General features: G+C 53.1%; 1 protein-coding gene across 7 annotated transcripts in view; it reads right to left on the bottom strand.

The window, feature by feature from the left end:
• The window catches only part of Ndst1 (N-deacetylase and N-sulfotransferase 1), a 62,343-nt gene that overhangs the window by 21,478 nt on the left and 17,634 nt on the right, over window positions 1-23,231 (bottom strand). For 4 of the 7 annotated variants that reach the window (XM_076555316.1, XM_076555318.1, XM_076555317.1 and 1 more), the window contains exons 2-3: window positions 7,643-8,544; window positions 1,973-2,467 (exon numbers count right to left, since the gene is read on the bottom strand). In XM_076555316.1, the coding sequence (XP_076411431.1) occupies window positions 1,973-2,467; window positions 7,643-8,155 (1,008 nt within the window). In that variant the 5' untranslated portion in view covers window positions 8,156-8,544. Of the gene's footprint in view, window positions 1-1,972; window positions 2,468-7,642; window positions 8,545-9,400; window positions 9,984-18,891; window positions 19,337-21,788; window positions 21,930-23,231 lie in introns of those variants that run through there. The other 3 variants (XM_076555313.1, XM_076555314.1, XM_076555320.1) reach the window with 3 other exon arrangements.

Consider the following 23,231-nt stretch of genomic DNA (forward strand, 5'->3'; position numbering starts at 1 on the left):
TCTGGGCCACAGTGGCCTCCTCTGTACAAGAGGACTCCTACCTCTTCACCAGCTGCTGTGAAGACCAGGGAGATAACACACAGAGATGGCTGAGCACAGAGCCTAGCACTCACCCACCCCAGATGTGCAGACTCTGTTGGACGACAGGAAGGGTACTGCATGGCCATAATGACACATGCCAACGAGGTGACAGTCACGGCTCTGAAGGCTGGTCAGTTGACAGCCATGTTTCGTACTAAAGCGGAAACTGCTTCCCCTTTCCCTCGGCTCAGGAAAGAGGACGGCCAGAGAAGCACCTGCACTCTGCCCTGAGCTGGTACATGGAAGACAGGGGTCTTGATGTGTTTCCCACAGGCAGGGCTCTTTGCGGCTGCACTGCCTCCTCTTCAGAAATAGGGAAGAGGAGTCAGGCCTGGTAACACATGTCTATAACCCCAGCATTCAGGAAGAAAGGGATGGAGGATCAAGAGTTCAAGGCCAACCTGGGCTACATGAGACTGTATCAAAAAAGAAAACAAAAAGGGTGGGATGGTAAAAGCTAGGCAGAGTATTCAAGAGGCTGAGGATAATGAAGTTCGGACTAGCCTGGGCTACAGTATGCAACCCCGGATCAATGGCTCACAAAGGGCATGGTGAGCCTGGGTAGCTAGAGGCCTCGCCCTGGACCAGTCTCTCGGGTATTCCCTTGCTCATGCAGTGAGGACCTAGACTGCAAAGGACAGAAGCTTGGGCCACCGGAAGAGTGACCAAGCAAGCAGCAGGGTCATCTGTTCTGCTGGGGTGGGTCACAGCACTGCACGAAGATGTTGGCGGGAAGGCTCAACTTGGAGTGGGCTTAAAATCTCCAACAGAGGAACGGTTGAAAACCCAAGTGTCAGGCGTAGCACTGTGCATAAAAGCGGATCAACACTGCCTAGGTGTGCTGTGGCAAGCAGGGGAGGGAGGAGCCTGAGCATGTGGACACGCGCTTCCCACCCCAGGAAGGCCTGAGCCCCTCCCTGGCACTCCCCCTCCCTTCAGGCTCAGTGATGGGATGAGACTCCCCCAAGTCACCTAGTCAGAGCCACCAATCCCCGTGCTCCTCTCTGCAGAGTTCACTTCTGAGCAGGACAAGGCCACAACCCTGTGGAACCTTCCTTCTAGACCGTGGGCCAGCCCTGCCAGAGGTTTCAAGTTCAGGAAGACAACGCCAATGTGTCTGCGCCGCTCAGGGAAGAGCGCCTGCCACAGCCCAAAGCCTCTTGCGGCATCAAAGAGGTCTGTGTCTGGTGCTAATACATCTCTAGCCCTGTTAATCTCCGGAGAGAGGACACCCCGTCAGCAGGCAGCAGCTCTGGGGACTTAATCCCCTGTTTTGTCTCCATCTGCTTTATTGTTGTGCTGGCCCTCTGTGGTGGCAACCCACACTGATGCCCTCGTTCCAGCACCCTGGCTCCTCCGCAGAGGCTCCAGTGACCGATGACTAACGGACGGACAACTGCATCGTAAGCCTGTCCTCGGGCAGGCTTCTTTCTTGACAGCTCACGTGTGGATGCAACCCCGTGTTTGCAAGAAGCTTCCACAAACAATTCGGTAAATGGTTTCAGAATTCAACATAAGCATCCCACTATCCATCCACAGCTGTTAAAACATGCTGTGCATGTGACTTGGGATCTTATTCCGAAGAATCTTTGGGAGCTCTGATAATGACAAACATTTTCAAAGAGTTAAAATCACATCTAGGTTAAGAGGCAGATTACAACCCTGGCCAGATCCTTTTTATTTCTGCCTGGGTCTCTTCCTCCTGAGCTCCAGAACACACATGCAAAATCTCTCCGTATTTAACACTTCATAGATGCCTCTTGCACACAGCAAGACAGCAAATGGCTGAAGGGGCGGGGGGGGGGGGGGGGGTGTCAATGGGTCTGCAGATACCAGCGCAGGAGACACAGATGGGGTGTGGCCCGATGAGGTATCCCGAGACTCTCCTTACCTTCACATCCTCCACCTTCATGCGTGTGCCCTCCTTGCCCACGAAGATGTCATCGATATCCACCAGGATGTATCGGTCCAAAGGCAGTGAGAGGCGCTTCCCTGTGAGGAAGGACACAGCATCCACGAAGACCAGCTTATGCAGCCAAAAGTTGAGGTTGTTGCCAAACAGCACACGCTGGATGCCGTCGTGGAGGCCCAGGTCCTGCACCACAGTAGCATGCAGGGCGGCATGCAGGCCGGCATCCGCACCCAGGTGCGGGATGGACTCGGAGGAGCGCGTCTTGGCCAGCAGCACTGGCTCATAGGTAGAGTGGTTGGACTGGAAGACCGTCCAATCCTCGCCGGGCAGCACGCCCTTCTCCACCTCACTGGGCCGTGTCACGTAGAGCAGTGGGGACTTGGGGTTGATGCTGCAGTCCTTCAGGCCCAGGTTCGAATGCAGGAAAAGAGGGAAGCCTTTGAGCTGTGCACTCAGCAGGCTGTTCTCATTGGCCTACAGCGGTGTGGGGTAGGAGAACAGCTGTCAGGCACAGTGGAGATCGGTAACGCCAACAACATTTACCGCTTCACCGGAGCTACCGTATCCCTCACTGAATACACACACACACAGACAACACATGTGTGTACACACGCAACTACACACAGGCACAGATCCACATAGACACAGACAAACACATGCTCACAAACATGCACATACAGACATATACAGATAGTCACACACATACATACAGACAGATATACAGAGACACAGACAGACAGACACACGTACATACACACAGAGAGACAGACAGACAGACAGACACACACACACACACACACACACACACACACACACACACACCACCCTCCTACACAGAAAGGCAGCCCTCTTGCCCACTAGCCACCATTGACAGGGATACAATCTTTACCTCCCCCCCCCACTTGCTGCTGCCCCCATTCCCTGTACTCACCTCCTCCTCCCTGGTCTCCCCACTCTGCCATGTCCCTCCTCCCTGGTCTCCCCATTCTGCCGTGCCCCCCTCCTCCCTGGTCTCCCCACTCTGCCATGTCCCCTCACACTTCCAGACATCTGGCTCTAGACAGAGTACATTGGTCCTTGTTCCTACACTGGCTCTATCATCTCTTCCGGGACTGGGAAACTCCTGCTCATCCTTCAAAACCAAACACATACACCTGCTTCTTGCAATGGCCTCCCTGGGGTCCTGGCAAAGCCTCGGCCGCTGCACTGGGTTCAGAGCCTCCCTCCTACCAGCCTGGGCCTACTTGAAAGCAAGGCTCTATTTCTTGCTTTGGATCCCTGACACCCAGCAGGGACACACAGTCATTTGATGAGTAACTATTTTTAAGAATGAAAGAGGGACGGATGGCTGTTGGTACCTAGCACCTGATAGCTGTGGGTCCCAGGGCTAATTTATCAGTCTGCAGCGACTCACTGTACCAGACATTGTAGTAAGTATTTAATGAGATAGAGTGAGAAAAAGACAGACAGGAAACTGTGTAAAGTGAGAAAAGCAGATGTGACCCTCCCCTTGAGTCAAGCAGGAAGGAGAGACAGCCATCAAAACCACATAAGAACAAAACATGGTATACCTACATGGGAAAGGTCACAGCTGCAGACCAGCACATGCTGGGCAGCCAGCTGCCTCGGGAGGCTCCTGGAGAAAGGGCCTTTGGAGCTTGTTACAGAATGAGTGATCAACTAGGAGGAGGCAGAGGTCAAGTCCTAAGAATAGCCAGTGAAAGGGCCCTGAGGCAGGAGAGAACACAGCATGACCAAGAAACAGCAAGGAGCCAGAGAATGATCAAGAAAGGACAAGAGGCAGAGAGGCCACTGGGGGCCAGCCCCACAGGTCCCTGGGGCTGTCAATGACTCTACCCAAGGATTCGGAATGAGGGCACAGGTTCCCGTTTGCATCTGGAGAAGCAAGGAGGGCCACCCACAGGATACCTGTGGGGCTGCCCTGGGGAGCACCATGCCTGGGCCCGTGCTGAACAGAAAGCAGCTGGTAGGTTTTAGTCCAAGCCCTGCCAGGTGCAGAGCTGAGCAGGCCCAGAGGAAGCTGTTTACCAATCTTAACAGTCGGGCCTTTTCTCCTTCCCACAAGCCTCTGCAGGGGCCTGGCTTTGTAAACTGGGATAAGGAGCCACTCTGGATCTCCGAATGCAGGGAGTGCCCGCCAAGTCCCCATCCTGAGCCAGCCTCGATGCTGAGGTGCAAGAGACTGAGAGCCATCTTCAGAGACACCCTCCTCCGGCTCCCTGCTCCCCACCACCCTAGGCCAGCACTGACACAGAGTGTGACCTATGAAGGGACCCACGACACATCAGGCCCTGTCTACCACTGCTGAGGCCTGAGAACCCGCTAGGCACTGGAGCTCAGGGATCCCATTTCAAAGTCCTGGCCCTGAGCTTGCTGTGAGGTGCTGGTAGCTTGTCCAGACACAGCACCGCTGAGGAAGACGTCAGGCCAGGATAGCTATCATAGGCAGCCATGACAGGATTTAGCCAGGGAAGGGAACAGAGGGCCCAGGCACTGGAGACGCTAGCCCTGCCACAGGGTCCTTCTTACTCCTCAGCACCAAGGAGACAGGGTCACCCTGACTTAAGGAAGAGCCTGAGCAAGGACTGGGATATGGAGGCCTAGCACAGACTTCCTTATGAACGGTCAAGCCGCCCGGAGGAGCCCCACATCCCTTCTGCGGGGCTCTGGTCAGTTTGTTCCTGTGCGGTCTTCAGAGGTCACCCAGTTAGAAGCAATACGCCGGGTTGTCAAATCTTGGCTGGGTGGCATACTATGTCACTCTGGTAAAGCCACTTGATTTTTGAGTCACGTTATCTGAAAACAAAGTGCCTCCTCTATGTGTCAGAGCATGCAGAGCAACATGCTGGGCACTGGAAAGTCCCTCCGAGTGCATTCAGACGCGGACTCTGCGAGGCTGAGGTGGGACAGTGTTAGGAACGGTACAGGTGAGGACCCGACCCCACCTAAAGGACTTCTCAGGACCACAGCGTCAGAGCCTCGGACCAAGTACAAGTGCTGTGTTTGCTGAACTTGGAGTGGGCCCGGCACCCCAGCTGCCACTGATGGAGTGACTCCAGGTGTGGGCCCGGTCCTCGGACGTCCCTCAACTCTCACACTTCTAGCATGGTCTAGAGGCAGGAACTGTAACTAGTCTCACTGGTTGGACATCCTGGCCCAGGTCACATTGCTTCTAAGTTTCATAAAGATTTGACCCAGGGTCTGGACTTTTCAGCTCGTGACCTCACCCTGCCTTGACAGTCTGAAAGGGGCGGGACTTGAGCCCTGGCACGGGCACTTGAGTCGGCCAAGTCTGCCAAGTCCGCCAAGTCCAAGGCGCGGCACGGAAGGCAGCCTTTGCAGAAGAGCAGTGGCGTGCCTCGACCACCAGGGGGCGGCATTCTAACCGAACAGTCACAAGCCTCAGCTCGGATCCAGGAGGAGTCCTGACTTACACAGCGTAGGGAGGGCTGTGTTTGCCACTGACCGCCGCGAGGCCACTGACCCCAGTGAGACCGTAGGCATGTCCCTGCTCTTAATGGGCCTCATGGTCACTGTACGCAAGGAGTTGAGGTTACACAGGATCCGAGCTCTGATGTTTTAACTAAGCTTAATGTCCATGCCCCAGGCCTAGAGGAGTCGGACACTGACGTCCATTAAGTAACGAACAGTCAGCTCCGAGACTCCTCCAACCTTAGAAAGACCAGGCCTATGGCTCGGGGCTTCTGGACTTGAATCCCAGATGATTCTTGGTAGGGGTGTGAGCTTGGAAACATTTCTTTTTGTTGTTGTTGCTGTCTTGTTTTTTTTGTTTGTTTGTTTGTTTTTCAAGAAAGAGTTTCTCTGTATAGCCCTGGTTTGTCCTGGAACTCACTTTGTGATCAGACTGTCCTTGAACTCAGAGATCCACCTGGTTTTGTCTCCCGAGTGCCGAGATTAAAGGCGTGCGCCACTACCACCAGGCACTGGATACACTTCTTAACCTCTCTCGGCCTCAGTTTCCCCTCTCTTAAATCGCCATACCCTCTGCCTGCCTTGGAAAATGACTTATTAGTGTGAGGTAAGTTAATTTGAGAAGCAGGCGGGCAGCACCCGCACTGAAGGAGCTCTCAATAAACGTCCGCCGTTCCGATGATTCTCAGGCCTGGGGCTCTGAATCTACCTCCTTAATGAAGTGCATGCCAGGAAAGGGTAGAGAGTAGAGGAGAAAAGAGAAAAGCACAGAGACAATGGAGCCAGCCTAACTTTCTGCTGCTGTGAAGCCATAAACCAGGCCAGTGTTCCCCAGAGGGTGCTCTGTGAAAGAGATCAAGCTGGCCCAGAGACAAATCACACCGGGCCGCCCCACCGCAGGATTTCTAAGGGCCTTTGGTTTTTTGACTCACTCTCTGGTTCCAGTGGCACAGCCTCCCTCCTGCTGTATTAGCGCGTGAAAGAGCAGCCTGTGGGAAGCCGGGGCTAAAGCGCCCCTCCCAGCACCGAACAAAGGAACAATGTGCGAGGAGGAGGCTTGGGACCGGGCACCTTCTTGCTCTATGCAGTAGCCCTGTGCCCTCCTCAGCCCCCTCACAGGCGGAAACTTTCCCGGCTGACCACAGAGTCCAGGACTGGCCCCCCACCCACTCTCGAACAGCCGTCTCTGCTCCCCTTCATTTTACATCTCTCACAGCGGCCACTGGCCCTGTTTCCAGTGGCCCACTCCATCCCCGCTCCGCTAAAACGTCAGCTCTGTGAGAGCAGGGGATTGTCGTTTCCACCACTCTGTGCACTGGTACTTAGCAAGGGCCCAGGACACTGGAAGCATCCAGGAAACAAATATCCCCCAGGCCCCCAAGTCAAGTCCCCAGCTGGTGCCTGCATTCACCTTTCATGACCACATACCCATTGTCCCTGCCCCCTCCTCAAGGGCAGACCTTCCATAACAAGCTTTAAGCAATGACGACTCCCCACCCCCATCCCAGGGGTGGTTCTGGGAACTCCACAAAGCCCAGAGCAGCTCCCCACCTGCAAACTGGGATTTCTTTCTTCTTCTAGCGCAAAATGGCTCTGGTTTGGGAAGCCAAACTTCACCACCACTCCCCCACTATCGATCTCCAGGAGGAAGACAATGGAAAGCCAACCTGCTTCAGATGAGTAACAACCCTCTTGGTTTGGTTTGGTTTTGCTTTTTTGGTTTTTCGAGACAGGGTTTCTCTGTGTAGCTTTGTGCCTTTCCTGGAACTCACTCCGTAGACCAGGCTGGCCTCGAACTCACAGAGATCTGCCTGGCTCTGCCTCCCCAGTGCTGGGATTAAAGGCATGCGCCACCACCACGGCCCGGCCTAACCCTCTTGCGCCTGCACTTGCTCATCTGAGAAGACTGCCGTGGCAGGGTTCAGAGTCCCTAGCTCTTTTCCTACCTTGCACCCAACCCCAAGGCTCCTTCAGGCAAGTGCCTGCTGTGCCCTGAGCCCCATGTGGAGTAGACAACACCTCCAAATACTTATTAAGCATTCGCCAGCAAGAAGCGGGGACCCACTTAACCTTCATCGGAAGCCTGGGAGCCTAGCGATACCACTGCCCTCATTTCATAATGCCAGCTGGAAGGTGCTTGGCTAACAAGTACAGAGACAGTGCCGGGAACCGCTCAGAAACCTGCTCCCTGAATACCTTGAAGAAGCCAATGATGCCCACGCCGTAGGCCACACAGTACTTGTCCAGCAGCTCCCGGTTCCAGGCATCCAGGTTGACATACTTGAGGATGTTCTCATAGATGATGAGGGCAAAGCGGCCCCGGCCCTTGTCAGTGAGTGTGGGCATGTCCCCCTTTCCGGGGGCAATCTCTGTTCGGTACTTGAAGCGGCTAGATTCCAGGATTGCCACTACCTCCTGGCCCAGCTGCGAATAGAGGCTCTCCACAAAGACCAGCACCAGGGGGTCTGTTCGGGAAGGGGCAACCGCCTGCACAGGCTTGATGGGCAGGAGACGGCTGGGGGCCACGGGTGGAGGGTCCCCACAGTCAGACTCCGAGGCATCTGCCGAGGGCTCAAGGCTCCGCTTCCAACCGTACAGGTAGTAGGCAGAGACAAAGACGCTGAACAGGCAGAAGGCGAACAGCAGGAAAAGGACAGCCTGTGGGGACATGTGCCGACACAGCCTCCGGAGGCACGCCAGGGTAGGCATCCTGGCCCCCAAGACCTCAACCCGCAGAGGCCCAGCCTGGCCTGGCCCCCGCGAGGCCTCACACAGGAGGCCCGAGAGCTGTCCACTGACCGAGAAATTCAGACACTTAGAAGTAAGACGTTCAAAGGGCGGCGGAGAGAAGGATGGGGGCCCCTGGCCCTGTCTCCCAGCCAGGGGCACAGTCTACAGGCTGGTCTTGCTCCTTCCTTCCTCTGCACCCCTTTATGTCACCATGGCAAACCCCAGCGTGGTCCTGTGCAGAGCGGAAGTGCCCCAGGGCGTCAGGGCCTCCTGGGGGTGGTCAACAGCAGGGCAGAAGACGGTGGGCCGGCCAGGGGGTGCCGCATGCCGCTCTCTTGAGTGGTACCCGCAGGGTGAAGGCTAGGGAGCTGGGGAGAAAAGCAGAGAGTCAGAGGAGGGCTTTGAGAGCCAGCTGACCACAGCAACACGGGTCCTGACAAGGGGGGTTCATGTTCAAGAGAACCTGACACTCTTTTCTCTCTGTGAGCCTCAGTCTCCCCGTGTGTGGAAAGACACAAACAGCCAAGGTAACCATACCGTAAGGAGCTGGAAAAAGAGGGCCAACAACGTACAGAAATCACTAGGAGAGTACTTAAAGAAGCCTCCACCAATGGCAGCTGCTAGTTTTCATTATTAGTAGGCCAAGCTAGGCCAAGAAAAATCCAGAAGCAGAGCTGGCGAGATGGCTCAGAATAACTTCAGTACTTAGGTTAAAAGTACTGGCTGTTCTTGCAGAGGACCCGGATTCAGTCCCCACCACCTACATGGAGGCTCACCATTACCTGCAGCTCCAGTTCCAGGGAATTCAATGACTTCCACAGGCACCGGGCATGTTCACAGTACACATATGTACATGCAGGCAAAACTCTCATACACACACACACACACACACACACACACACACACACACACACACACACACACACACACACACACACACAGAGTATCTTTTAAAAAAAAATCCAGAAACAAAATGTGACAGAGAACAGTGGCAAGGCCTGGGAGGAGAGAGAAAGTATCTGCATCAGGACCAAACAGCACATCCTCCTGTCCACTCCCCTCCTGCTTCCTACCTTCTGCTTTTCCTTCCCTCTGCCAACCTTTCCTCTAAGTGACCCCAGCAATCTCAGTCACCAACAGAAGCAGCCAGAGCAGGACTCCAACCCAGAGCTGTGTACAGAAGCCTGTGGGTAGTCACCACTGCTGAAGCATCAGTGAACTCACCCTGTGAGGTTCCTTCCACGCTGGGCTGCGGTGAGGATTGACGGAACACATGTGTCGGAGGGGTATGATGCAGGGACACTCAGAAACAGGGGTGGTGAGCATCTCCCCAGATGCAACCACGAATCTCACTCCCTCAGGTAACATGCTTGGCGACCTCGGGTACCAGGTGACCAAATGGGGCAGGTAAGGACTTCCTCTACACTGGGCCTTATCCACCGAGACAGACAGAACTCTAGATTCTAGCTCTTTCCCGCCTGAGCCCCACCAAGGGGCCCAAGCCAGAATACCCATCTCTGTCTGGAAAGAGTAAGCAGAGACCACACATACAGTATAAAGGCTCCAATTCCCATGTAACCAACAGCGGCCTACACACCACCCTCCAGCCCCCAGTACATGAAAACCACCAAACCAAGAAGCCCCTTCCCACAGGGCACCCTGCAGACTAGAAAGCTCTCCATGTGGGTCAGCCGTCTCGGAAGTGAGACAGACTGGGCTGAGGCATCAGATGGAGAACTGGGAATCTGGGGGTTGGCCTTATGGGTAAAGATCGCTAATCTCCTCCTAGGCCCAAGACTCTCTGATGTGCTCAGCATGGGGACCATATGACAGACAGCAAGATGTGATCACTGCAGAAGCATTACAGATGTCCCCATGGAAGAAGCAAGATGGAGTGGGGAATGGGGGAAGGAAAAGGAGGACAAATAAAATAAGTACCAGGGCTGGAGAGACGGCTCGGTGCACTGGCTGCTCTCCCAGAGGACCAGTGTTCGAGTCCCAGCACCCACACGGCAGCTCACAACCATCTGTAACTTCAGTTCCAGGGGTCCAATGCCCTCTGCTGGCCTCTCTGTGGGCACCAGGTAGGCATGTGGTACAAAGGCATACATACAGGCAAAATGCCCACATGCATAATAAATTTAAAAATTAAATAAATCGGGGCTGGAGAGATGGCTCAGCGGTTAAGACACTGGCTGCTCTTCCAGAGGTCCTGAGTTCAATTCCCAGCAACCACATGGTGGCTCACAACCATCTATAATGAGATCTGGCATGCAGACAGAACACTGTATACATAATAAATCTTTAAAAAAAAATTAAATAAATCATGTACAATTTTTCAAGAACAGAATTGAATATACAGGTATATGAAGCCCATATTTTGTATACACACTTAAAAGTCCCATGAGGGGACTGGGGAAATGGCTCAGCAGGTCAAAGTGCTTGATAATCGAGCCTCATCCCAGCACTTGTGCGGGGAGGGAGGGGCTGCGGCAGCAGGGGCCCCAAGAAGCCGTGTGCCAGCTAGCCTAGAGTATGCTGCGAAGCCACGGCAACAACCAGACACCTGCCTCAAGGAAGGAAAGCAAGACGGAAGATGAGAACCAACTCCAGAAAGTTCTCTGACCTCCACATCCATGCTCTGGCATGCACAAGCCTGCTTTCCCACACACACCATTATACAAACACAGAATGGCTTTTTTAAATTTTGTTTTGTTTTTGGAGACAGGGTTCCTCTATGTATCCTTGGCTGTCCTGGATCTCGCTCTGTAGACCTGGCTGGCCTCACACTCACAGAAATCCGCCTGCCTCTGCCTCCCAAGTGCTAGGATTAAAGGTGTGAGCCACCACTGATGAGCTAAATAAATATTTTTTTTAAAAAGATCTCTCTATAAGAATCCAAATCCCAGTGCAGCTTAAAAAGGCAAGTGCCCTACATGGGGGTATTTTCTTTCTTTCTTTTGTATTTAATTTTATTTATTTATTTTTTTTAATTTTCCGGAGCTGAGGACCGAACCCAGGGCCTTGTGCTTGCTAGGCAAGCACTCTACCACTGAGCTAAATCCCCAACCCCAGGGGTAGTCTCTAGAAATCGTGATGCAAGCCAGGCATGGTGGCACATGCTGTCTTAGCACCCAAGAGAATGGGACAGGATGATCACAAGTTTGAGACCAACTTTCTGGGTGTAGTGAGGTCAGGGCAGGCAAAGCTACACAGCTAGGCCCTGTCTCCAAACAAACCAGAACGCCTAATGTGATGAAGGATATTGACAACATCTGCCAGTGTGTGTGTGTGTGTGTGTGTGTGTGTGTGTGTGTGTGTGTGTGTGTGTGTGTGTGCAAGTGTGTAAGTGTGTAAAAGCCAGCGGACCTCAGGTGTCATTCCCAGATACTGTCTACCTTTTTCTGAGATAAAGATCTCTTACTGGGCTGGAACTCACCAAGCAGTCTATGCTGTCTGGCCAGTGAACCCAAGGACGTACCTGTTTCCACCTCCCCAGTGCTGGGATTTCAAGCACACACACACACACACACACACACACACACACACACACACACACACACACACACACACGAGCGCGCACACACCGCCCCTCCCCATGTATCGTTTGGAGGGAACTCAGATACTCACGCTTACAAGGCTTACTTCACTGGCTGAGCTATCTCCCCAGCCCCTGACCACATATACTATTGAGACAATCTGCATGAATGTCTCTATTTTTGCTAAATATTTTTATGTACAGGATAGAAACTGATACTAAACACACACACACACACACACACACACACACACACACAATGTTAACACTGGTATCGCTGGTGATTTTCATGCTCTGCTTTTCTGTCATGAATAGAGAACTGTTGGTCCCCTCTATGCTATGATGCACCGTGATCCTGAGCGTACACCTTGTCCCTCTCTGGGTTTCCTGCCTGTTAGAGGAGGCTTGGGGGCTCTTCTGTCTCTGGCATTCTGCACTACCTACAGCTGGGAAAGAGGCTGCCTATCCAAAGCAGACCTCTGAATGCCAGGGAGTAAGCAAGCGTGGGTGGTGGAAAAGGAACATGGTATCTGGAAGAGGTTAGAGGCATTTAACCTCTGTAGACAGACTGGGAGGATGGAGGAAGGCTTCCTGGGGCTAGTGGTACTTGAGCAGGCTAAGCCAAGGACTAGCCAAGAATGGGAGAAAGAACGGCATGTGCAGCCACCTGGAGATAAGAAGTGTGTGATGCTTTCCAAGACTCCCTGAGTTCTAGAGAGCAGAACAAGAAAGGGCAGGTGTCCTGGCAGAGGCAGGAAGGCTAGAGTGCCCAGCATCTCACTTACCAGTGATAGGCGCTATCTACAGCCACAGCCATGGCCAGGCCTGACCCCACACCAAGCCAACAGGAGCACAAAGCTGGGGAGTGGAGTTTGCCCTGACGGTCCCTGCCCACACCATCCATCTGGCCCCACAGAAGGGGAAGTGGTGAGCTCAGGTGTGTGGCACTGGCCTCTATCTATCCCAGTAACAGCCTTTCTGCTTGTTAATAATGCAGTTCATGGTCTCAAGCATCTCAGGGTCAAGGGACCTGGTGAGAATCTGACAACATTTTTCAGATTATAAAAACCACACTTTAAATCAGGGCTCTGCACAGGCTCCTCAGCTGTAACACCACACTACTCTAGTAGGGGCCATCGATAATGGGGGAGACTGTGTATACAGTAGGGAACACTATTTTCCTATCAGTTTTACTGTGAAAGCAAAAAATGTCCTTTAAATAAAGGAGAGCCAGCTCGGCAGTTAAAAGCTCTTCCAGAGGACCTGATTCCAGTCCCCTCCACCCATGTTAGGTAGCTCACAACATCCTGGAACTCCAGCTCCTGGGAATCCAACACTCTCTTCTAGACCCCAGTGGCACTCCCACACACTCAAATACAAAATAAAAATAATTTTAACTTTGAAAAATACATACATGTACATCTACTGTAAATGTAATAGTTCCAGAGAACTCAGACCAGGTGCCCAAGTCCAAGCAAGGACCTACATCAAGGAACTTCCTGATTATACATACAACTGTAGCCAGGTGGCATCATATACAATCGAGCCCCACCATCTAGGAGCTGGGGGTCTTGGACAATTAACTACTCGGGGCCTCAGTTACCTCATCTGTAAGCCAAGCGAGCGCTTCCATACCATGTCTCAGGTTGTGGAAATGGAGGAGCTCTGACGCACGCTTGGCATGCTGCGCTGAGCTGTCCGCTGCTGTTAGTGCTTGCTCTTGCCGCCTCTTAACATGCTCACAACGATCCCTCACAGCATGGACAACAGCTTAGTTCACACAGCACTGCAGACCTCATCTCTCTGGCAGCCCTGGAATCTAGCCGGGGCGAGCCCTGATTTCACAGAGGGAGAGCAAGTGCAGAAGTGGGGTGCCTGTTCCATGCAGTAGGGGGCCTGGCCTAGTCCAGTGGCCGCCTCCTCCTCCTCCTCCTCCTCCTCCTCCTCCTCCTCCTCCTCCTCCTTCTCCTCCTCCTCCTCCTCCTCCTCTTCCTCCTCCGAGAATTCCCATCTGTGGAGTCTGTGGCTTTTCCCAGGCCAGAGAGAGCAAAATAACCGGCTCCCTTGTAAACAAAGCACTGACTTCCCGGCACCCTGGAAGGGAGCGTCTGCACAGACTACCCAGTCACCCACCAGTACCTACTGAAAGTCCTTCTCACCTTCTGCATGAGAGGGCACCAGGGGCCCAAGGGACAAAGAACTGGGGAACATGCACTCTCTCTAGACTCACCAAGGCTTCAGGACAGCTGAGGCAATCCGGGCTCTTTCCCATAAACCACAGACTTGCCCAGCCGGTCACTGTATTAGTCAGGTAGCTCATGATGTTCCCATCCCCAGAAATGCCTCCCCCAACCTCTTGAGACACTTAATCATCCTTCACATCCCAATTCCAATGTCATGGCCTCTCTGAAGTCATTTCCAACCACCCCATTCTCACCCCAGGCCTATCCCCTAAACATTCCCACCCCTTGCTGGAGGGTGGGAAATACAGCTCTGGAACCAGAGAGTAGATGTGTGTTTAGGAGATTTCCTTGAATGGTCTGAACCTTCATAACTTCTCTTTTAAAAGGGTACACCCAGAATAGGAAGATGGATCAGGGGTAAGGCACTTGTCACGTGAGCATGACGTAAGCGCCTGCACAAATGTCAGGTGGCCGTGGCAGCCCACCTGTAATCCCAGTGCCCGGGAGGCAAAGACGGTAGATCCCCCAGAAGTCTTTCTAGTTTGACTGGTCAACTAGGGAGTTCTGGGTTCAGGGGAGAGACCTTGCTTCAGTATGGAAGGTAGAAAGTTAACTAGGAAAGAAACCAGACTTCAGCCTCTGGCCTGCACACCCAACATGTGCACTCACCCCTATGTGCCCACCCACATGCCTACATATCTATACCCACACCACAACATGGGGGCGGGGAGAAGAGAGGAGAGAGAACGTTCTAGTAACAATTAGGTGCATATCCCTACATCTGCCATCCATTCGCCGAGACCCGGTCCGCCTGGCTGGTTTCTAAGAACCCTAGAAAATAAATTTTGCTTCCTTTCGTCTCCCCAAGCCCTGGGTGTCACATAAAGGTGAGGACCAGGTACTAGCCATCATGAAAGCTCCCACTTCTCAGATCCTGATGTTTCCAGATACAATAAATAGCTCCCAGGCAAGGTTCTTTAACAGTCACATGAAAATCACTAAATCTTGATTCAAAACTGCTTCTTCCTGACTTTGAGTTTGTCTTTCATTCCTTCAGAAGCCCAGAGGTTCCCCTCATAAAATCATAACAGTTGCAATTATAATCATCACCCCAACTGGTACTGACACTACTCGTGAAGTGTTTACTATGAGCATCACACTGTGCTTAGCACCTTTTATACCTTATCTCATGTAAGAATCCTTACAGTCTATGTCAATATCCTCATTTACAGTTGAGAAAAATGAGGCTTTCATTTTCCAAAAATCACATGGCTAGTCCATTGCACAGCTGAGATTTGAACCCAGACCCCATGAAAAGAAGTGTTCCAGAGCCACAGGAGATACTTAGCTGTGGAGCTTGAGAAGGACCACAGCCACAGAAGCCTCTAGTCCTTAGCCTGACTTCCACTGCACTCTCCCAGTCCCAGCCTTAGCTTTCCCTGCCAAGGTGCTGGAGATAATGAATGAGATGCTCTGGTCGTCATAGAGACACCATGGCAACCCAGCACTTTCGGGAAATACCACGGTAACTGTGGCCACTGCTCTAGAGTTGAAAGTCACTCTCTACCCTACATCCCTACCTCAAAGTGCTTCTCCTCCACAACCCTGGGACCCATAGGAAATGGAAGATTTCTTACAGAGCAAGCTGTTCAGAGCATGGAAGCAGGAGACAGGGCGAGCAACTTGGCTCGGATGAAAGGGTGGGCTCTAGGACGGAGACCGAGAGCTTCCAGAACAAACGAGGACCGGGTGAGCTATACATGGCGGGTGAGGTGTGTCACTGTGTGCCAGCAGGTCCTGAAAAGCACTGTGTGCTCATCTTCCTTTACCCAAACACCATCAGGCACAGAAGCGAACCAAGAGGCTGCTAGCCGCAGTCAAGGCTCAGGCTGAAGGCAGTTTGCCAAGCTGGAGTCTTGGCTTCAATCAGCCTGTGACCTTTATACAAATCTCTCAACTTCTCTGAACCTCAGTTTCCCTTCCTCTGCCGAGGGGGGGAAAAATGTAGTTGTGTTATATTCTTCTCTATGATATGGATGGCTGGGTGGAGTGACTGATTTATAGCTGTGATTTCAGCACACAAGAGACTGAAGCAGGAGGATTGCTGAGAGTTTGAGGCTAGCTTGAGCTGCAGAGAGACTTTTGTTTTGTTCTGTTTTGTTTTTTTTTCAAGACAAGGTTTCTCTGTGTAACGGTGCTTGGCTGTCCTGGAACTCACTCTGTAGACCAGACTGGCCTTGAACTTAGAGACCCACCTGCTTCTGCCTCTCAAGTGCTGGGATTAAACTCTTGAGTGCTGTTATTAAAGGGGTGCACCACCACCACCTGGCTCAAGCGCGCGCGCGTGCGTGTGTGTGTGTGTGTGTGTGTGTGTGTGTGTGTGTGTGTGTGTACACAGGTGTGTGTTTTGTATAGTTTATGGGTATGTGCACATGTCAATGCTCACAATCAAGATGTGAACAGAACAGAAGATGCTGGCTATCCTCCTCTGTAACTCTCCACCTTATGCCCTTGAGACAGTCCCCCACTGAACCGGAAATCTGCCATTTTTCAACTAGGCTGACAGGCAGCAAGCCCCAGATCTCCTCCTGTTTCTACCCCCACTCACTCTCCAACACACGCAGCTACGCCTGGCTACTGGCCATGCCCACCTTTCGACATGGGTGCTGGGGCTCCAAATTCTCTCACCCTGCTGGGTCTCTCCAGCCCCAGACCTTATCTTAAAAATAAAGAGCAAAATAAATAAATAAATAAATAAATAAATAAATAGGGGGGAAAAACCTCTCACAAGCAAGATTATGAACCATATCACAGTCATCAAAACATACGTCTTAACTTTCCTGTGAACTTTGCAAAGGATTCTTTTGATTGATCTTTTTAACCTATGTTTTTTAATATTAGCCTATAAACCTATATAACACATTTCAAAAAAAGGGGGGGCTGGAAAGATGGCTCAACAATTAAGAGCACTGGCTGCTCTTCCAGAGGATTCCGGTTCAGGTCCCAGCAACCACCTGGCAGCTCACAGCTGTCTGTTACTTAGTTCCAGAGCCTCTGATGCCCTCTCTGGACTCCACAGACACCAGGCATGCACTTGGTGCACAGACATTCATGCAGCAGAACACTCATCCACATAAATTTAAAAATTAATAATAGAATTATCAAAAATTAATTGATTAATTAAATTTTAAAATAACTCCAAATGAGCTTTAAAAAAAAAGAAGAAGAAGAAGCCAGGCACAGTGGCACACACCTTTAATCCTAACATTCAGGAGGCAGAGGCAGAGGCAGGTGGATCTCTGTAAATTCCAGGCCAGACTGATCTATAATAAACTTCAAGCTAGCAAGGGCAACACACTGACACTTTGTCTCAAAATAAAACAAATCAGGATCTGTGGTCTGGAAGATGGGGACAAGAGAATGAAGCCAGAAAGGAGAAGCAGGGACAGAGCTTTCAGGAAAGAGTAGCAGTGTGACATCACCCTCGGAGCTGGAAGCGTGCAGATGACCTGTCTTCTCCCTCCGTCTGTCTGTCACATACCATGAGGTGCCAGGCACAGCACCAGGCACGGATGAGGCAGTGGTGACCCAGAGCTTCAGCGAAGGTTTCTGGGAGCTTCAGAAATCGTGGTTTTTAGTCTCCAGTGTAATGTCACTTCAGGGTGAGAGAGGGAAGGTCCACACAGCCCAGCACATATTTTATTTCCCATCTGAGACATTCCTGCTAACACTGGGACACCCACCTTCCGATACACACACCCGAGCTCCCGTGTACCTGGATGCATCGGCACACTCACACACACAGGCGTGCTAAAAGGAGCATTGTGGACATCCAGGCCACACAGACACTGAGAGCTGAGGAGGAGGCCTGCATGGTATCACTTAGCCAAGAACTGCGGAGGGCAGGGTGGTGGCAGCTGTAGGCCTAGACACTAGTCCCACATGCATCCAGGGCCATGCCCCACAGCTGGCCCAGCTCCTCCTCCCAGCCCTTACACCCTCAACCCAGTCACACTACCACCCACCACCCAGACACACCCTGCAGCTGAGACACACCCCACCACCGCCACCCAGCCTGGCCTGCCCCACCCTCCAGAGCCAGAGCAGAAGGAAAGTCCTCACATTTGCTTTCCAGCTGTGGGGAGCCTTGGTCCACATTCTAAGCCCTCCCCAAGACAGGAGCAACCCCTTCCTGGTGGAATCTGCAGCACTCCCATCCCCCAGAATCCCACAGTGCTGACTGGCCTGTGGCCAAGCTGCTGCCGATCAGTCACCTCACCATTATCACAGTCACTACTAGCCAGAGACTACGTGGTTGGACTCACAGGGCCATGAGGGCAGAGTCCACCTGCAGTGAGTACACCGGGCACCGAGGACCAGAGAGGGGAAAAGGAAGGCATTCTTTGAACTGTACCAACCAGGAGTGCCCTGCCCCCACCTACTCTGACCCCTTTTCTCATCCTGCCCACCCTCCTGCAAAGCCAGGACCTGCTAGGGGTCCGACTCGGCTGCTGCGGGGTTTGCAAGCACTTGATGGGTGCTCCTCTCCTTCTCCACAGCCTCCCAAGGCACAGAGGTCTCCCATCTCCAGCGGGCACTCACAGCAAGGAAGCCTTGGCTTCCTCTTCAGTCGGTGGCAGGCGTCTCAAGCCAGCTACATCAATTACGGCCACTTCCCTTTCCTGGACACCGCATGGTGAGATTACCCCCACGGCAACTGTACCGGTGGCCTCTCTTCCCGAGACGCCCAGATGAGGAGCTGAAGCCCCAGAGGCTCTCAGTCCGTGGAGGCGGCTGGGAATGTCAGCACCGAGCCTAGGCAGCTTAATTCACCGGGGGACGCTGGTGTCTGCCCAGTGCCCACCTCAGCGTGCATCTCCACTCTTTCTGCTGCGCTAACCACTGTGTTTGACATGCAGGGACCCCCCCCCTCTCTAGAAGGAGCCCCACAAACCCTCCCTCCATCAGCAAGCACACCACACAGCCCTGCTCACCCTGCTTCTTAGTCTGGGAACTTGTTCTAGGTCCCCTCCTGGCAGGCAAAGGCAGGCCCAAGAGTGTGGGTGGCTAAGGCCTTACTTCCAGCCGGGGCCTGAGTTGAAAATTTATCTCTGTACCAGCTCTGAAAAAAGGTTTACCAAGCAAACAGACAGCAGGTGGGGGATGGGCACTGTGGATAACAAGCCAAGGCAGGACCAGCTATGCAGGACTAGGGCTCCCCTCCCCAAAACAGGGCTCTCTGCTCACCCCAACATTCCTAAGGCCATCAAAGCCATCGCAGTCATTTTCCTTAGGCTCTGACCACAGACACTCAAGGGACAAGGACATTTCCGCACAAGAACAGCCTCCCCTGCAGACATCCACTAACCCAGAGGGGGCTCCTGGAAGCTCACTGGAGCTGTGCTGAACACCCCTGCTGTGTCCCCACACTGGGGTAGGGTCACCGGGGTGCACTTCACAGAAAGGAAGTGCAGATTCGGAGAAGGCAAGTGACCAAGTGGACATGGAGCTAGAATGACCCTTCCCAGCCCACTATGGAGTCCACTCATAAGCTCCTTAGAGGGCCCTGCTCAGCATTCCATACCATTCCTCAGCCAGGTCCGCAGCCAGAGGAACCTTTTCTTTCCCCATCCCCGTAGGAGCCCTACTAAGAAACAGGAAATTTGCAGGGCAGGCATGGTAGCCCATGCCTTTAATCCCAGCACTTGGGAGGCAGAGGCTGGAGAATCTCTGAGTTTGAGGCCAGCCTGGTCTACAGAGTGAGTTCCAGGACAGCCAGGGCTACACAGAGAAACCCTGTCTCGGGAAAAAAAAAAAAAAAAAAAAAAAAAAAAGGAGGAGGAGGAGGAGAAAAAGAAGAGGAAGAAAGGAAGAAGCAAGGAATCCACGCACACCCTAGTCCGAGGCCTCCTGCTAAAGAACAAAGAGGGAAGAAGGATTCAGGTCAAAGCAGGCCATCCTGTCACTTGTTCCCAGTGGAAATCAGCCTGTGCCTTGAACTTCTCGGGTCTGCCTTCCTCTTGGGAAAGAAGGAAGTGCCATCCCCTTCTACATTTCCACTCCAGGCTGCTAAACATTCCCCTGTGGTTTTGAGACAGAGGCTCACACACCGGTGTGTGAGCCACATCAGCACCCAGCCCTCCCCAGGTGTTAAACTTGGGGGATAAGAGGGCAGGGTCCCCTCCACCAACTAGAAGGTCAGAGACCACGACAGCAAAGCAGGAAGAGATCTGGACAGTCCCCTGCTGAGCCCGCTGCCCCAGCTGCACACATGACGTGGTGTGTGCACCAGAGCAGAAGCAGACTGCTAATGACAGTCGCTGGCAGACTCTCACCAGATCCTCAAGTCCACGGGGGTCACGACCAGTGCCCACCAAAAGCCAAGTTAAGAGCTTGGAGCTCCAGGGGCCTTGTCTTTGGCATGCCTCAGTGTGGTGGACTAGATAAGAATGTCCCCCATAGGCTCACATACTCGTTAGTTACCAGGCTGTGGACCTGTTTGAGAGGATTAGAAGGATGAGGAGGTGTGGCCTTGCTGGAGGAGGTGTGGCCTTGCTGGAGGAGGTGTGGCCTTGCTGGAGGAGGTGTGGCCTTGCTGGAGGAGGTGTGGCCTTGCTAGAAGAAGTGTCACTAGGCGTAGGCTTTGAGGTTTCAAAAGCCCACACCAGGACCAGTGTGTGTGTGTCTGTCTGTCTGTCTGCCTGCTATCCATGGATCAGGATCTAAAGTTCTCACCTACTTTTCCGGAGTCATGCATGCCACCACGCTCCCCACCATAATAATAATGGACTAAGCTCCGAACTGTAAGCCAACCAATTAAATGTTTTCCTTTACTGATCTCGGTGTTTCTTCCCAGCAACAGAACAGTGACTAAGTCACCTAGCTCTTACGGTTTGACAGAACCAAAGCCACATATCTAACAACTGAGTGACCTTAGAGATCACCATTCCAGGGTCCCCGCTCCCCTGAAGGAAACCTTCAGCTCATCAGTCTGCCTGCCTCAGGTGTTGCATCCCCCAGCTATTCCAGGAAGCTGCAGGAGAACTAAACCCTTCCCCCTCATACCATCATCTCCTCCCACTCCTCTATCTCCTCCACCTCAACAATCCACCCGGACAGTCCTGACCATGTTGCCAGGACACCCATGGAACCTGCTTCTCCTCCTGACTGTTGACAGACAGAACCCCATCTCAGGAGCCTGCTGCACACCCAGGCCTCAGCTGTGTGGCTCTACACACAGACACACACACACACAGACACACACACACACACACACTGCACATTAACACACATTCAGACTGGACAGGGCAGGGGACTGAGGACAATAGTCAAGAGGACCATGAAGGCCAGCACAGACAGGGGAACCAGGGCAGGAATGACAGGACCCACCACAGCTTCAGGAGTCCAGCCAGCGGCTGCTCTGAGGCCCGGCATCTGGCTGCACCTCTCCAGGGTGCCACACGCACTTCACACAGCTGCACCTAACCCCAGAGCCAGGACAAATGGCATTCCTGTCTGCCTAGTTCCCTTCTGGAGAGGAGGGAAGGAACGAGGGAGGGAGATGGCCCTGGGGCACCCAGGGCCAACAACCCTGTTCCAGGAAGCCTCCTGCTCTCACTACCTCCCTCACAAGGCAGCCAGCCTGGACTCCTGGACCTCCCAGGTCCAGCAAGGCTCATGGGCATTCACAGCAAGCAGAAGCTACCTGGAAGTACCCTCCATACGAGAAGAAAAGCACGTCCCCAACTCTAGGAGAGTCTGGCTTCTCTGGTCCCTCTCAGAGGGTGGCAGTGAGCAGTGGAAAGAACCCTTACAAGCAACAAGTGTAAAACGGGTCCCAGCTGTCCTTGACTTCCCATGTGACCTCCCCAGCCAGCCTCAGTTTTCTTACCTGTCCTGAGAAAAGGAGGAAAGATTGATATTTCCTCTTGGTACCATCTGGAAGTCAAAGTATCCATGACGTTGGCTTTTGGCTCCGGACCCCGCCCTAGCTGAGCTGACAGGCCCTTCCCACTGTCCCGCCCACAGAGGAGGAAGAAAGGTGACTGGGGGAAGTATGGAGGGTGACGGAGTCCCTGTGAGTGTCCCCATGCTGGAGCAGCAAAGCTTGCACACAGCCACGGCCCAGAGAGAAGCAGCAACTTGGCTCTGGTCACACAGGAAGCTGGGAAAGGTCAGGCCAGCTGGGGATAGCTTCGTGGCAGCCAACACTCAGAAGTGTCCACCAGAAAAGGGACTTGGATTTGGCTTCTGAAAGGACACCAAAAAAGTACAAAGCACTTCACTAATGGCAGAAGCTCAGGCCCAAGAGCATCAGTGGAACCAAAAAGATGGTGTGCTCATACTTGTGGGATGGACACTGGGCTAACCTTCCCGCCTCTCGGGTCACAGCACAGGACAACAGGGGTCCTGCCAGCTACAGGTAAATCCTAGAAACCCTACAAGGGATGAACAGCCTTAGCCACCTCTTAAGAAGGGAGGACGAGGGAAGAGGATGGAGAGCTGGATTTCAGCGTGAGTTACAGACACACACCTGGGCAGCAATGACGGAATTGCCAGAGGAATCTCCTAAAACCAGCCAGCCCAAAGGACGTCAACGCCCTGGCTGGGGATGCTAAAAGCCTGCGGGCCCTAAAACCAGCACAGAGAGCCAGTGGCTAGAACGACCCCGGACGGATGAGAAAAGCTGGGAGGCGGGGAGCCACAGAAGCCCCTAATCTCCCAAAGGCCTGGTGGGCACACCCCAGGCCTGCTGAGACAAAGGCTGCTTCCTGAAGGCCCGCATGAAAGCAGTCTGTCCCTTCAGACTTGCTGGAGCTTGTCACCATGACAGGAGCCTGCTGCCGAGACACCTGGGGCCTGAGGGGGTTCAGTGCAGGCCCCGGGAGACAAAGCTGGCCAGAGGGTGGGGAGGGGCTGGCGAAGGAGGACATGGCTTCTCTGGAAAGCAGAGACCAGAGCAAAGAGTACACCCAACCTACTTCAGACAGGATCCATTTGAAGGGGTTTGAGGGCACTCTAGACGGGGTCACCAGGTACCCCAAAAGGCTCCTGATAAATACACCACACACTACTCCCAGGGCTCTGCTCAGGGCAGCAGGCAAGGTGTGGGGACAGCTGAGAGACAGCATGGGCGTGGGTGAGCGCGGCTCCTCAGTGGCTCACTGGAGGCCCAGCTTCAGAATAACCAGCCTGGGACCCCAGGCAAGCACCTCCTCTTCCTACGCTTTCTCTTCCATCTGTAAAGGAAATGTTACTAGATGGTCTCAGGGACTCTCTTGACCCTTGACCGTGAGGTTCAAGAGGCACCACTGACATCCACCTCATCTCCCTA

The sequence above is a fragment of the Peromyscus maniculatus genome, chromosome 19 (assembly GCF_049852395.1).
Source record: "Peromyscus maniculatus bairdii isolate BWxNUB_F1_BW_parent chromosome 19, HU_Pman_BW_mat_3.1, whole genome shotgun sequence".
In the NCBI taxonomy this organism is placed as follows: Eukaryota; Metazoa; Chordata; class Mammalia; order Rodentia; family Cricetidae; genus Peromyscus; species Peromyscus maniculatus.